The sequence below is a fragment of the Acanthopagrus latus genome, chromosome 9, assembly GCF_904848185.1.
Source record: "Acanthopagrus latus isolate v.2019 chromosome 9, fAcaLat1.1, whole genome shotgun sequence".
Classification (NCBI taxonomy): domain Eukaryota; kingdom Metazoa; phylum Chordata; class Actinopteri; order Spariformes; family Sparidae; genus Acanthopagrus; species Acanthopagrus latus.
Window position 1 is genome coordinate 8,432,065 of NC_051047.1, and position 14,869 is coordinate 8,446,933.

Consider the following 14,869-nt stretch of genomic DNA (forward strand, 5'->3'; position numbering starts at 1 on the left):
AGTTTTTCCCACTTAAAGGATAAGTTCACACAAACATGAGAATTAATTCTTTATCTACTCACTGGGGGAATTTCTGTTATCCACGAAACATTGCTGGAGCTTCACAGCAAAACAACTTTACAGCACTTTCCTGAACAATTGAAGTAGATGGGCTATTAAAATGTAGAAAAGAAAAAAAGACAACAGGGAAAAAACAAAACATAAAATGGCTCCATACAGCATAATTTCATCAGTAATCCAAGAGTCTTAGGATCCCAAATTAATTTGAAAAGTTGCTGTTTTAAATGTGCGCTGTGGATGCTGAACATAAAGTGTTTCTCATGTCTTTTTAAATCTATTTGGGATCTTGGGGCCTTGGAGACTATAAACTAAACATTTTAAAACAAGTCCCACGTCCACTTCAATGAGAATGCAGCAATGTTACAGCATTTCGTTCCAGAAACAATGTGGGGACTACACAATTTCACTCAACTTCCCATCGGCACAGGAGTGACTAGATGATGACAGATTTATTTATTTATTTGCCTAATTTTGGATTCATTCATCCTATAAGACAAATACTTTCTCTCCGCACAACCCTTGCAGGCATCATCAGGGGTAGACACAGTCTCCTTGTCTCTGAGTTTGTGATGGAAAACCCTTAAATCCTTAGAGGAATGAAGACACACAGTGGAAAGAGTCGTCATGAGCAACACTAACGGGCCTCTTGTCCTCAGGGACGAGGGAACAAAAGCAGAGCCCGTAAATGTAAACACAATATCACACCTGAATGTTTGTACCTACATATCACGAGTCGTTTTAAATTGTTACATATTTTAAAGAATGAAGTTGCTATCTACGAGCTCCTCTGTATTAACTTTTACAATGTATACATTTTTTTTTTTCCTGCAGCAATTGACAGAGCTTGCCAAAGTAACAGTGATCTATTGCAGTGCCCTATAGGCTCCTCTGTACTCTGCACCCCTGCTTTCAGTAGTGCTTAGATGACTTGACACAAACACTGGGAAGCATTCCCACCCACCTACGCAGGTGAATCCTAAACACCTGTGAGCTTTGGAAAAAAAACCCTGAAACAACTTGATGAACTGGGGGGGCAAAAGAAAAATGACACGTCAGGCAGAAACGGTATAAAGATGAGGGGGGGCTGTGGACTCCTTAACGTGCAGGGCACACGTGCGGAGAAATCCACTTCATGGATCGCAGTAATTTCCAAGAATTCATGCTGGAAAAACAAAACAACAAAAAAACAAAAAAACAAAAACGGCTTGGGACAACAGTCCCAGTCGGATCATAAAACATTTCCGAGCGCATCACTGAAATGACGGCGCAGAAACCACGTGTTTACGTAATGGAAAGCCAATCTTTCAATTTAACCCCTCCTCTCGGTCTATTTCTAACAGAGGTCCGACGCTAAAAGGGAAATGCACGCACATGTGTCCATAAGTCGCATCGTACTTTTGGAGATGCCAGCAGTGGCGTGGCGCTGATCGAGAGAAAAAAGGCTGGAGGAAGAAAAAAAAAAGAATACCCCACGGAAGAGGGAGAAGAAACGCACACTTCAGGAATCACGGACACACACACACACTCACACACACACGCCCGCACGCACACCAAGAAACCCCCGAGCCTGGGCTTTTAAACAGAAAACGTTGCAGTGTGGGACCAGAGGAGATGAGAACTGAGGCTGGTGCTGTCTGACCTGGCCAACCAAGCTGGTTTTACAGGAGGGGGAAGACAGAAAGAAAGAAAGACAGACAGAGAGAAAGAAAACCCAACGAATTGGACTTGATCCGGCAATGTGGTTGTGTTTTGTTGGGGCTATCGTTGCAGCAGTCTGTGCATAGGATGCATCCTCCCCTGGCTTTTGATGCTGTGCAGATCCACCCTCCTCTCCTCAGAGTGATGAACTAATAGGCAATGATTTTCTCCTCGGAAGCCCACCGTGCTCCACTGTTTTCACGTTAGTTGTGTTGTGTTTTGTTTACCGGCGGCCCCGTCTCCTCCCGGTGCGACACATGCAATTTACAGAGTATATTTTCTATTGTCGACTAGTTGAGGAGGCATCCTTTATACGCCAGGAGAGAGCGAGAGGGAGAGAGAGAAAACACACCGATCTCCGCGAAGTCTGGCAGATGCTGAGTGTTTTTTTCCCTCCTCCGCCACGTGAATGAAAACGCATAGGACTTGGATATACACCTGTTTTTTTCTATGATACAATTGGTAGCCTTGTCCCGGAGAACTGATCCAATTGTGTTATTATGCAACCGCAAGGATCTCATCTATATCTGGGTGTTTAAGCCACTGGATTGCTCTTCGCCCAAATCAATGTGGTTTCTTTGGAACATTTTCAGCAAAGGAACGCATATGCTGCAGTGTCTTTGTGGCAAGAGTCTTAAGAAAAACAAGAATCCAAGTGGTAAGCTCATCACCATTGAAATGCCTACTCCTCCGTTTCGCCGCGAACCGGCGTTGTGCGTGCGTGAGAGTGCGAGACAGTGTCTGTATCCGTGCGTGTGTGTGTGTGTGTGTGTGTGTGTGTGTGTGTGTGAGAGAGAGAGGATCTGCGTTGTTCGTTTGTTTGTTGTAATGGTGATAGATCTGCAATCGTATTTATGCAGCGAGTGGATCATGCAGAGGCGCCGGGGAGGGGGAACAACTTCTTCTGTGCAGCTAGGCTACTATCGGCGAGCCCAGGTTTTGGGGACGCGCAGCGCACAGACACACATACACACACACACACGAAAAAAGCCCCCCCTCCTTGCATCACCACGGCACCGTGATCTCCTAACTTTTTAAATAGCACTCACACACAGTCTCACACACACTGGCTGTTGATTTCCCCCCCCTCTCTGTCAGTGGATCAGATCCACGCACAGTTCTCCCGTCCAACGTGATTTCCCCCCCTAACCAGATTATTCCATCCCCGGGTTTACCGCAGCAGCGTTCACCCCCTCTGCAACAGCGCTTCTCGTTTAAAATGGGCTACTCGCTCTGTGTTTTTATTTATTATTATTATCTTTTTTTTTTTTACAGCAAGCCAGCCGGAGGAGACACACTGTATCCTCTCTTATGTGTGTTGCGAGTCAAATATGTCATCATCGAAATGTGATTTGTTTCTTATTTTGTTTAATACCAGCCGCCACTGGAGTTGGTCCTGTGTGCTGGAGAAGCCAGGGGCAGCTGAGGTGCTAACAGGGCATGTTAGAGAGGAACCGGGCTCCACTGCACTAATGCAAACCCTGCACTCAACACCGTTCACGTTCAGATTCTGGAGTGCGTGTGTGTGTGTGTGTGTGTGTGTATGTGTTGAGGAGGCAATGCACGAGCCCTGCGTCCGGTGTCACGCCACGCCAATTACTAGTTGTGTCTTCTAGCTAATTGCATTGAACAGCGCAGAGATTCAGAGGAGAAAACCACTCTCCGTGTCAACAGGCTGCCGTGGGTATGAAAGGGAAAAACCCCAGGTGGACGGCGTGAAGTGCGGGCTACTTGTTACCTCATGTTGAGGGCTTGAAGATGATGTGCTCAGCAGCAGCAGCAGCAGCAGCAGCAGCAGCTCAGTTCCTCGACACTGCAACTGCAGTGTAGTAGATCATCATCGTACTATAGCGGGACTGTGGTGCCTCGCTGACACTGCAGGAGCATCGACACAAACTATCAGCTGCACTGTCCGTCTGTAATGTCACTCTGTTTCCCCACCGAGAGATTAAAAAGATGTTTTTTGATTACTTATATATTTTCTTTTACTTCTTTTATTCATACAAGTGTCACTACGCCGTTAGCTCCAGTTTGTGTCCCTCAGGTAGCAGTAATCATTTTCCGGTTAGCTAGAGCTAACGTTAAGTAGCGTTAGCTTGGTCCCCCCTCGAAGATGAGTACCTACACAAGCTGAAGAAACTCTCAGGTTGGTTGAAAACACTTACCACACATAACATTAAGACTTTTCTAGATTCTTCAAAGAGTCTCCTCAACATAAGGGAGCCAAAACACAAACAAAAAAGAGGCTTTAAACAGGTTTACCAAGTTGCAAATTAGACAGCTAGCAAAACACAGCCTAGGCTAGCCTATCTGACATTAATTATGTCCCTGTTGGCTTGTAGAAGCACCGCCAAACATGGTGTATAAATTACGTCTTTATTATTTGTATTATACAACTGTGTCAGCTTTGTTATGTTTAGTTTATATTATCATAGAAATACATTAGAATTAAGTATATTTTTCACAGTACGTAATTCCTGCCATAGTTAAAGGGGTAGCTTCTTGTTCCTTTATGGAATAGCCTATTCATTTTTTTTTTTTATTCATTTTTTAGATGTTTAAAGGGCTCTAAAGAATCTGGAGAAAAATAACAACAACAAAAAAGGTTATTGTTGTCATGCAACCAGTGAGTCACAAGTTTTGCTTGTATTTTTTTAGGCTATAAACTAGATAGCATAGCAGTGTAGGCTAAATGTGTCAGTGCAAGAGCTTGAAATTCAGAAGCGCTCATTCCATGGAAGGCACAATCTGGTGCTCAGCATCAGTGTCTGGGGTGATAACTGGCCGATTGCTGCTCAGTGGAAGAGCTGCGGCAAGACACTCACTTCCCTAACTGGTGCTCAACACCTTGCAGCCAATCGATCAAAGCCGAGACTTACTGTCAGGTGTCTTAGATTTGAAGCCATGTGTCTTATGAAAGCAAAAGTGGCCCACGTTTACTGTGTGGGGGCTCACTATTGAATTATCATGAAATGATAATGTGGGCACAGTCGTCAGGGTTTCTGCTGAAGAAGCAGATCGAGCCTGTAGTTTACTGGGAAATTATGTAGGCCAAGATGCAGACTGTGTCAGTGGTGTGCAGTGGAGCTTCTTATGACTCAAATCTGCTAACTCATTGAATGAAATAAATCACTCAACAGATTAGTTTCAGACACAGTACCTTTGTCATAGAGTCGTCAGCAGAGGCAGGTGTTTCTAGCATAGTGCTCAGTGGGCCTGAGCTGCAAAGGCCTAGTTATAGTGCTCCTGCTCCTTGGCTGTATTTTTAGTAACACAACATAACTGAGAGAGAACACAGAGAGAACCAAGCTGTATCAACAAGACCACCAGAAACATCTGTCCAACACGGTAATCGATCTTGCTCCAGACACAAAAACTAAAAGTTAACTTGGGCTTACTTACTGTTGCTTCATCACCAGTGCATCTGAGGAGGTTAAAGGAAGAGTGCCAATTGTTTAGGCTCCTAGTGCTCCGGCAGATAGCATATATAGCGTTTCGCCTTTTGTGGATTAACATTTACCTGTCTTTTGGAATTTCATATGTATTTATGTGAATCTAGTATGAGGACATGTGTGGAGAGTGTCAACAGAAGTCTGCGATTATGTGTTTTTATATTTATAGTAGGCAAGAATGTAAGTTAAGCACATGGTGGATATGTTAGGAATATAATATATCACTTCTTGATATTTCTGTTTAGAGTTGTTAGCCCACTCATCTTTCTTCCTCTTATTACATTCAAGGTATGACTGCTTCCCTCACATTGTGAAATCCATTTGCATCTCAATCCGCAGAAAGTAAATATTGATCCTATTGTTTCAAACTAGATATTAATGCATTTTTGAGGTGTTTTGGTATAAGAATAAGCCAGATGTGTATGTACTGAGGATTTCTTGAAATAGACCGCATTGGTTTATGTGGATGCCAGATGGCAAGAATGCAGCGTTTCTGCTTAATGGAAGTGCATGGCATTGACATTACATGGTTTAAAGCATCTCCTCCCTTTGGAGTCATCCACACTCCAGAAGCTGTCACTTCTACTCCACCAGGCGTTGGATGAGATAAATCACCAAGTGATGTTGCATTTTGATGCAAATGAACACGCTGAGTCAAAGTTGTAACACTGAAATAGAACTGCTACTCTCTAAGAGTACATGTAGCCATCATGTAAAAACAACATACACTTTGAGCCTTTTAGTCTCAGTGTGCTGTTATAGTCCCTGACCAGTTAATGTTCTGTCAGCTGTGTCGCCAAGTTTCCAGCAAAATTATTGTTTTATCTATGGTAGCTTGTCCTCGGGGTTGGTGGTCGGGTACAACTGGCATTGCTATCCAACCCTTAGTGTTGACTCTCGTGTCCCAACATGGGTACATGAGTGACCATTCTTCATTAAGTCAATTAAGTAATGAACTCGCCGAGTGGAAGCGTTGGAGACGCACCCCAAAGCCCATGTAGCAGTTACGATTAAATTACCACAGTTGTCATCTTAAACTTTTTTAGAGTGGATCATATAGCTACAATGAATGGCAGGGGACTAATGAGGGCATTTGGTGGTAAACGCTGGAGGAGGAAGTTATGTCATGAACTGCCATAAGCAATAAAGGCAGACAGCGGATGGGTGCTCACTGACATTTCTTGGGCTTCGTGGCCTCGTTGAATGCTCCAGTTGTGGAAGGCTTATGGCCAGGTTCCTGAAAGCAGAACTGCAGTGGATGTGTGAAGTCAGTAGGTGGCTTCACAGCAGTGGGTCATTGACACCAGAGTGACAGTACAGGTCAGAGAACAGCCAGGCATCCACGTGAGGACGGTTCATAGCATATCAAGTGAAACTCAACTCTATTGTGTGTGACAGAGCCAGTCGGCCGAAGTGAAGCTCCAGCACTGTGATGCAATTGCTCTTGTTTGCTCCATGGGTATACGGGAGCTTTCACCTTAAGCTCCAGCTTGACCTCACACTCATGAAGTTGCGACCTGGGGTAATTTACCTGAGTCTCCAGCATGGCCAACCCTACTGACTATTGGAAGGCTATAATTTGGCTTGTAACAGTGCTAAAATTGTAGAACTCTGAAAATTAGCATGGTTTTTGATAGTTGCTTTAAAATCATAAAACAGTAAATAAACATATGTAAGCAATAGGCCCATGTTTGGACAGTGGCAACAATTTTCTTTTAAAGACACAGTCTGCAGGTATATGGCAATAAACTGTAGTTGAATCATCCATGAGTGCATCAGCTGCATCAACTGCATCAGCGTATTGAATGACTCCTTGATAAGGGGCTTGTTTATGTCTAGATGCTGTTTGCATTCACATTAAGTTCATGAATTCTTCAGTGTAAAATATTCTTTTTACTCTGCACTGAGACTTCCATGGTGTAATCTGAAATGACATATGCATTTTAGTAACTCAGTTATGCTGCTGGTGTCTTTTCCCCATCTAACTCTCACCTCAGAGCAGGGGCAATACATCTGAAATTCAGCTTTTTCCAAGATCATGCCTGTTTGAGGAATGAAAAAAGAGCCAGGATTTATATGGTTAAAAGATTCATTTGTGCAACATACCCACGCTAGTTTGGTTTGTGGTAACAAAGAGACAGCAGTGTAATTAAAGGGGTTGGGTAAGATTCAAACAAGAACTCCTACAATTAGAATAACAGCCGGGTTGGCTTAAAATACCCTCCTCCAACCACCGTCGCATGTTGCTAGGTTTCATACAAAAACATTGCAGTAAGTTTGTAAATGGCTTAACTGCGGCAGCTTTTCTGATAACACACATGGGCTTTGCAGGCATATCACAGCCACAATAAAACAAGACAGTCATCACAGTTAAAGGTTTAGCAAGTTACACACAAATGGGGGTGATTTAAAAAACAGTACTTATTCAGACTAAGTAAGTCACATCAATTAAAGTCTTTATTTCTAAAAATGGAGAGTGCACATATTCACATGCAGTTGAACATAGAAAAAAAATGAGTAACAGTTTGTGATTATAATAAAGCCAATTATTTGGCATCTTGCTGTTATCAACAACTGTCTTTTCTCAGAAATTCCCATCAAGCTTTTTGTATAATTTGGAAAGAGAGATGGAAGTTGTGTGTAGATGTCAGAGGTCAACAAGAAACATTGTCTCAATCTCATCTTTTTGGGTGTGATAATGGCCGCAGCATCATCAGTTTCCACAGTGAATTAATTTGGGCTGTCTCTGTCCTGCTCTTGAGAAATATGACCTGCAGGGGTGATGAGATTCATGTCTGGCTGCCATTCTACCTCCCTCTGTGAGACAATCAAGTTTACATACAAATCAGTTCAGACGAGAGGGCAAATGTATACACAGTTTTTGCAAAGGGAGAGATGGGAAAAGAGAGAGAGAGAGAAAGAGAGAGAGAGAGAGAGAGAGAGCGAGAGAGAGAGAGAGAGAGAAAGAGATGAGAAAGTGGGCTATAGAATAGGGAGGATTAATGTCTGCAGAAAATAAATCTGAATTTACATGAAGCATCTCCCAGGATTCTTAGAGTACTTCACAGATGCTCCTGTTTGCAGCAATGAGAGGAATGGTGGGACATGTGGTCCAGGCTGGTTGCCTTTAAGGGAGACTCTGGCCACTAAGATCTGCAGGTGGGTGGTTTTGCTGCACTCTGTTCCCTCAAGGTTAGGCCTGATGGGAGTTCACTTGAAGGGCAGACTCCATGAAATGGATCATTTCTCTCAGTTCTGGGATGGATTATCTGTTTGCTTGGGTGATACACTGATGTTTAACATTTGAAATTAGTTGGTTAGTTGGTTACTTAGTGTAATTTTGCATGTAATTAGATAAATGCACTGATTGCTGTATGCATCTGTATATATGGGTTTGAGGGTTCTGCGCAGTATCTTAGCTGTACCAAGGACTACACTCTTCTGGACGGAGATCTTCTCAGATGTTGTTCCTGGATTATGCTGGAGCCATTCTTTCAGTTTTGGGGTCAAAGCCACAGGTGCTCCTATTACCACAGGGACCACTGTTGCTCTCCACATCTTCTCCAGTTCGTCTTTCAGCCCTTGGTATTTCTTGAGCTTCTTTTGCCCCTTTTTGCTAATTTTCTTAGTATCACTATATCTATCAACACTGCCTTCTTCTGATATTTGTCCACCACAACCAAGTCTGGTTGGTTACCTGTCAGTAGTTTCTCGGCCCGTGTCTGGAAGTCCTACAGGATCTTGGCTTGGTCATTCTCCACCAGCTTTGGAGGTGTCTCCAATCTTGACCGAGAGGCTTCCAGTCCAAACGTACGCACAGATGTTTCTGTACACTACGCCAGCCACTTAGTTATGGTGCTCCATGTACGCCCTGCCTGCCTGCATCAACCTGCAACAACCTGCTGTTATGTGCTGGATTGTCTCAGAGGCATCTTTACACACCTGCTCCTGGTCTGCCATGATCTGTGCCTCTGTGCTGTCTTTCAGTCCAGCTTTTTCCAGCCACTAGTAGGATTTCTCGCAGGACGCTGGACTTGGGCTGCAACACTCCACTCATTGTGAGGAGTTTCCTTGTCTTGATATCAGTGGCCTCTATCTCCTCCTTCAGCCAGCGTATTATTCCAGCGGGGTATAGTAGGCTATGGAATGGGAGGATTAATGTCAGAAGGACAATAAATCTAAATTTACATGAAGCATCTCTTAGGATGCTCAGACTACTTAGCAGATGCTGCAGTCAGAGGAATGATGGGACATGTGGTCCTGGCTGGTTGCCTTTAAGGGTGACTCTGACTCATTCTCTCTCTCTACACATATATTAGGGCTGTCAAACAATTCAAATATTAAATCATGATTAATGACATGATTATCCATAGATAACTCTTTTTATCTGTTCCAAATGTACCGTAAACCAATATTATGGGTTTCTCTGCATCAGCTGTGTGCTGGGCCAGCAAGTGGTATTTGAGACTCGATGCACTCAAGAAACATCCAGCAGGGCTTTGAAGCTGAACTTGCCATTGCAAAGAACCTTTTCTTTATATACTTCAACTCCAGGAGGTCTGTTCCTGCTTGCCACCAACAGTATTACTGCTACATTGCTTCCTGATTTCTGAGACTACGGAACAGGCTTAAGAGGGGCTTAACCTGCCTGCGTTAATTGTTAAACACTAGCTAGCAATGTTAATATTGCTAATACTAACTAGCAATATTACCTATATTAATGCTAGCAATGAATTTCATTCATTTGGGATTTTTTTGAAATCGGGTCCCCGTAAGAAGAATTTTTAGCATGTCTGGTTGTAGGGAAACTAACACTGACATAATTATGCCTGTGTCTCTGGTCGCACAGTAGGGAAATAACAATACTAATCTGAAGAGAAAGCCGATGTTTAAGGTATGTTGAGCAAACTTAGCAGAACAAAATGCTTCTGTGAGGTTTGTGATCGTTTATGTTGGAATGCATTGTCGCATTGTCTGCATTGTATTTCATTTTGAATGATGTGCAGGACAGTGTTAAAGTGTGTAAATATAGAAGTGTTTAAAGTCCAAAGAGCATAAGATTATGTGTCCTGAGCTTGGCTGTTCAGTGCACTATTTTACATAGGCTAAACATATATAGGTAAGATTTTTATTTTTGGTATTCCACCTGAGTGACTGTTCTTATTATTAATTTTGTTAGATGCTTCATCTGGCATCAGAATGCATTATTGTGCACAATCTAATATCAGTTTTAATCACACAGAATTTTATTTTGGAAAGATTCTTGAGGAGCAATCCTCTAAGTGCCATGTTAAAGAAATGTTTTAATATCCATATTGTGTGAATAGTTATATTGATCAAGTAATGTGAAATTATTGGTAAGTGAAAAAATAATCGCTAGATTAATCGCTTGAAAAGTAATCATTTGGGACAGCTCTAACCTTTACTGTTTTAGTTATATCTCACTGTTCTCATTATCATATTTTTCAGTTGACAAGCAGCTGTTTCCAGTAAAAAAGTACAAAAACAAAATCGACTACCTGCTCAGCACCAAACAGCAGATGCACACAGTAAGCAATAGCTGGTGATCACAGTGGAGCATCTAGCCAAACATCCCCCTTTTGTCAAGTTACCAGAAACACAGCTACAAGTAAATGCTAATGTTTCTGGATGGATCAAGTATTTTAAGTTTAACAAGTGAAAAGTTGATAATGCTGCATTTTTGTGCTCATAGCTTGTTTCAAAATAACCTTCAGTACATAAAGCAAAACCTTAAACCTAAAACAAAGGCTGAGTATGATCATTTGAGAGCATGTTTTTGTACAGATCTATTTGGTCTTCTTAACTGTTGTGATCAATTTTCTGTCAGTTCACAGGGTCAGTGTTATTAGTACTGCTTTCATATCAGATAATAAACTGTTGATATTTCCAAATGGAGCCAAAGCACAGATGATGGATTTGTATTTCTAGCTAATGGTGCAAGAAGGCTACCCTTATTGTAACAAGCACTTACTAGGATGAAGACATTAGTGATGATATTGTCTTCTTGAATAAACTGTGGTCGCCCTGGTAACCATTTCTGTTTTGTTCAAAATGCTGTACAACAACACTCTCAGTAAGTAGGTGTTGTGAAGCACATTGAATACCTGGCATGTTTGTTACAAACTTGTAAAGGCCAAACAAATATCCTATGAAGGAACCACAAGTAGAATATCGGTGAGGCGCGACGATTAGTTGATTGCTTTGTGATACGAGTCATGGATACAGTTTGCTCCCTGTGGTGTACAAGGTTGCTGTGAGGAACATCATGTGGCTGAATGAGAATTACATTGTGATTGCATTGAATGATGCTGATTTAGCATGATTAGACAGCTTTGTGAAGTGTTTTATATGTCTTTTTTTAAGCTGTACATGCATACAAGGCATAATCAAAGCAGTCATACTGTAAAACCTCCGTTTTAGCTCAAAAGAAATTGACTCTTTTTCCTCTTCACAGTCTCTGATGGCAGCTTTGTTTCTGGAGCTGTTTCGATTTATGTTTGACACTGAGGGATGAAATTGGTCGTTTATGGATAGGTACTGACAGTTTCTTGTCAAATTTGAGAGAATAACTTCAGATAGTGTCAGTTCACAGTTTTATGAACTTTCTAAATTCAGTTTGAGTCATTTAAGGCCAGTGGCCATGAGTGATAGGTTGACCATCAGGGCTCAGGACTATCAGTGTCCAGTTGTCTCTGGAATGGTAGGCTAGAAAATGTGTTATTGGGATGAACAGGGATCTTCACTGTGATGCCACCAGAACTAAAGGGATTTTGTACAAAATGGAATGCCTCTCCTCATGATGTTGCTATGAAGCATAAAAATCAGAACAGAAGCAGTAACCTCACTTGCAATGGGGGATGCGCCCTCAATTTACCTGATAATACAACAGCAACTCTGTGTCGAAATCAGCAAAAGGAAAGCTAATTAGCTAGAAGCAGCCGTCAGGAAGCATTCCTATGGTGTGTTTGACAGTAGGAGCAAATGGTACGTTCAGATCAAATGCAAAGAGAATATTCGCTTGCGTTACACTCACAAATTTGATTACAGGATAATTAATTTCTACTTGCCTTACACTGGCTCTGTGAATTTCACCGTCTTCTTAAGGAGCTGCATCTGGCTGATTGTTGCTTCTAGCACTACCTGAGGCTGACCGGTGTCCAGTTCTCAGCTGCCTGTCCAACTGTTTCCAGTGAGTTTTTTAGGTGTGTTTAAATCAATAAAAAGTAACGGTGACCAGCAAGTAGACATTGACTGAATTAATCTGTTTTAGCACATCAGTACGAACCCAAAACAAAGAGATTTTGATATGATCTGACTGCAGTAAATGGAAAAAAAATGGCCTCAGCCTCAAGTGAAGCGAGACAGTGAAATGTCATGCAGGAAGTCCAGTTTGAGTCACAGCTCTATATATTTAATGCCTTATCAGATGCCAGAACTAAACTAAAATGTAGAAATATGTTGCGTGCATTAGTAATCTCCCAGGAAAGCATGCTTGCAGTAATTTGAGTAGCTACCGCTGACTGCGCCTGTTAAGCCATGTTTGGAAAAAGCACTGATCAGAGGAGGGGTTTAGTGACCAGTTGATAGCTTATAACATACAATACACATCTTAAACACACATGCACACATAGACAGGTATTTTGGCTTCTTCTGACCTTTTAACTGTACTTACTGGACCCTTTAATATTTGTACCTCACTCATCAACCCTATCTTAAAAATTGAAGACACGGGAGCAAGTTTAAACTTTTCCTTAAAAAGAACCACTTAACATTCATTCAAGGACTTCGCCTGATTTCATTTGACCTTAGTAGCTATTCTGCAACTGGCCTTTCTCAGGGCATGCATGATTTTGAGAGCTCTATTCTTTTTCAGGAACACTGGGAAATTGAGGGAACATCTCAAAATAGTCATCACGGCAGGGCATAGTGTGTGATTTTCCCACTTGGGTTTTCTGCCCTGTGTCTTATAGAGGCTCCATAAATCATCTTGTAATTTGGCTCATCCTCTACCCTTAGTAGGAGCTGTATGACATCCCCAACCTCCGTGAGTGAAGGCATGGCATTGTGTGAGGCGCAGGGGTGTAACAAAACTCTTAGCAGGTTCTCTCTAACACATGACACATCTCAGCGCTTGCTCCTTCCAGGATCCCTGAGAACTGGACACATGATAGCTGCTGTGGAGCTGCTGTGATTTTCCTGCAGCTGCTGAGCTCCTGTGCAGGGCTGTTAACGCTGCACTCTCATTCACAATAATGTGACAAAGAGATGAGAGAGAGAGAGATGAAGAGCAAGAGAGAATAATGCAGTTAGACTATGAGCTTATTGATTTACGGCACCAGAAGTTTGAACAGTTGTACAGCAGAGCTGACATAGAATGCGTGCGCCTGTGTCTTAAAGTTCAGGGAATGAAACAATTGCTGTAACAGTCCAGTGTTAAAGTCAACATTGTCAGCTATAGGTGATACGTTTAAAATGTATAGCCACTGGTTTGGTGTCACTGTAAAAAACTCTGTGATGCATTATATGGATAGTATTGTTGAAACTCAGTGTCAGTTGTACCTTGCTTTGTGTATGTGCAACATGTTCGCATCCTTCAGTTTGTTGATTTGATAGCAACCAGTTGTTATTCATTGTCAGGGCCAATGTATTTACATCAGCAGATAACTGTCCCACATAGCCATAGAGAGCTGAAATTAAACCAAGTCTTCCAGGTTTTGTTCCAGAAGCAAGAAAACATTTCTAATGTAATTGTAACAGTACTAATAACTAAACATTTTGCTGGAGCTTCTGGAGGAATAAACATCTGCGGTTTGTTTTTCAACCTTTTGAGATTAAAAAGTGGATTTATCTTCATTCTCACTGCATAACCCCTGCAGCAATGAGCTGCTCAGGTGCTACAATCCACTGTTATGCACTGTAATTCAACACACTAACACAGACTCACAAAGACCCAATGTTTGTTGCTGACTATATTGCTGCAAATGTGCAGTAAGAGATTATGTCCATTATGGCTAAATATACCTGGCTAAAAAAAAAAAAAAAAGCTATGTCACAAGCTATGATGCCTCGCTTGGACGTTTTCATTGGAGTTGTAGCTTTTATTGTGTTCATTAAACTAATCATTTTTTTAGGTTTCCACTTCCAGTAAGTGGTGTAGTTCATGATGATTTGTTTTAGAAAATATAAAGTAAAGCCCAAGAACATGGCTCTTTTTTCCTCAATGGCAATGTCCTTTCAGAGGCCACTGGGCTAGCCAGTGCATAATGTCATGACCTTGGCTCCATACAAGCTTTTCTGGTGAAGACACGACATGCTGTTTAAAACTCTCTGTTACAAGATCACCAGCAAAAGTAACTGAATGGTACAAGCACTGAACACTGCACCAGTTTCATATTCAAAAGGATATCATCGTGACTCTATGTCCATGAGATAAAGTTTGCCTATGGTGTTTTTTTAAGAAGTAAAGATGCACTGTAATTACAAAACCCTCCAAAAAGAAGGAGTAAAATATGCTCTTTAAGTAATAATATCCAATGTTCCTTTATTTGTGGCAGTTTATGCATTCACTATAAAAAGCCAAATCTCAGAAACTTAACACAGCAGGTGGCAAGCTTTTCTTTGTGCTTGAGATCAGTGAC

The 14,869-nt window shown here is 41.8% G+C and overlaps 1 protein-coding gene across 2 annotated transcripts in view; it reads left to right on the forward strand.

The window, feature by feature from the left end:
• Nucleotides 1–1,418: 1,418 nt before the first annotated feature.
• The window catches only part of fgf14 (fibroblast growth factor 14), a 122,840-nt gene continuing 109,389 nt past the window's right edge, over nucleotides 1,419–14,869 (forward strand). The window contains exon 1 of one of the 2 annotated variants that reach the window (XM_037109430.1): nucleotides 1,419–2,416. In XM_037109430.1, coding sequence (XP_036965325.1) covers nucleotides 2,209–2,416 — 208 coding nt within the window. In that variant the 5' untranslated portion in view covers nucleotides 1,419–2,208. Of the gene's footprint in view, nucleotides 2,417–3,311; nucleotides 3,905–14,869 lie in introns of those variants that run through there. The other variant, XM_037109433.1, reaches the window with a different exon arrangement.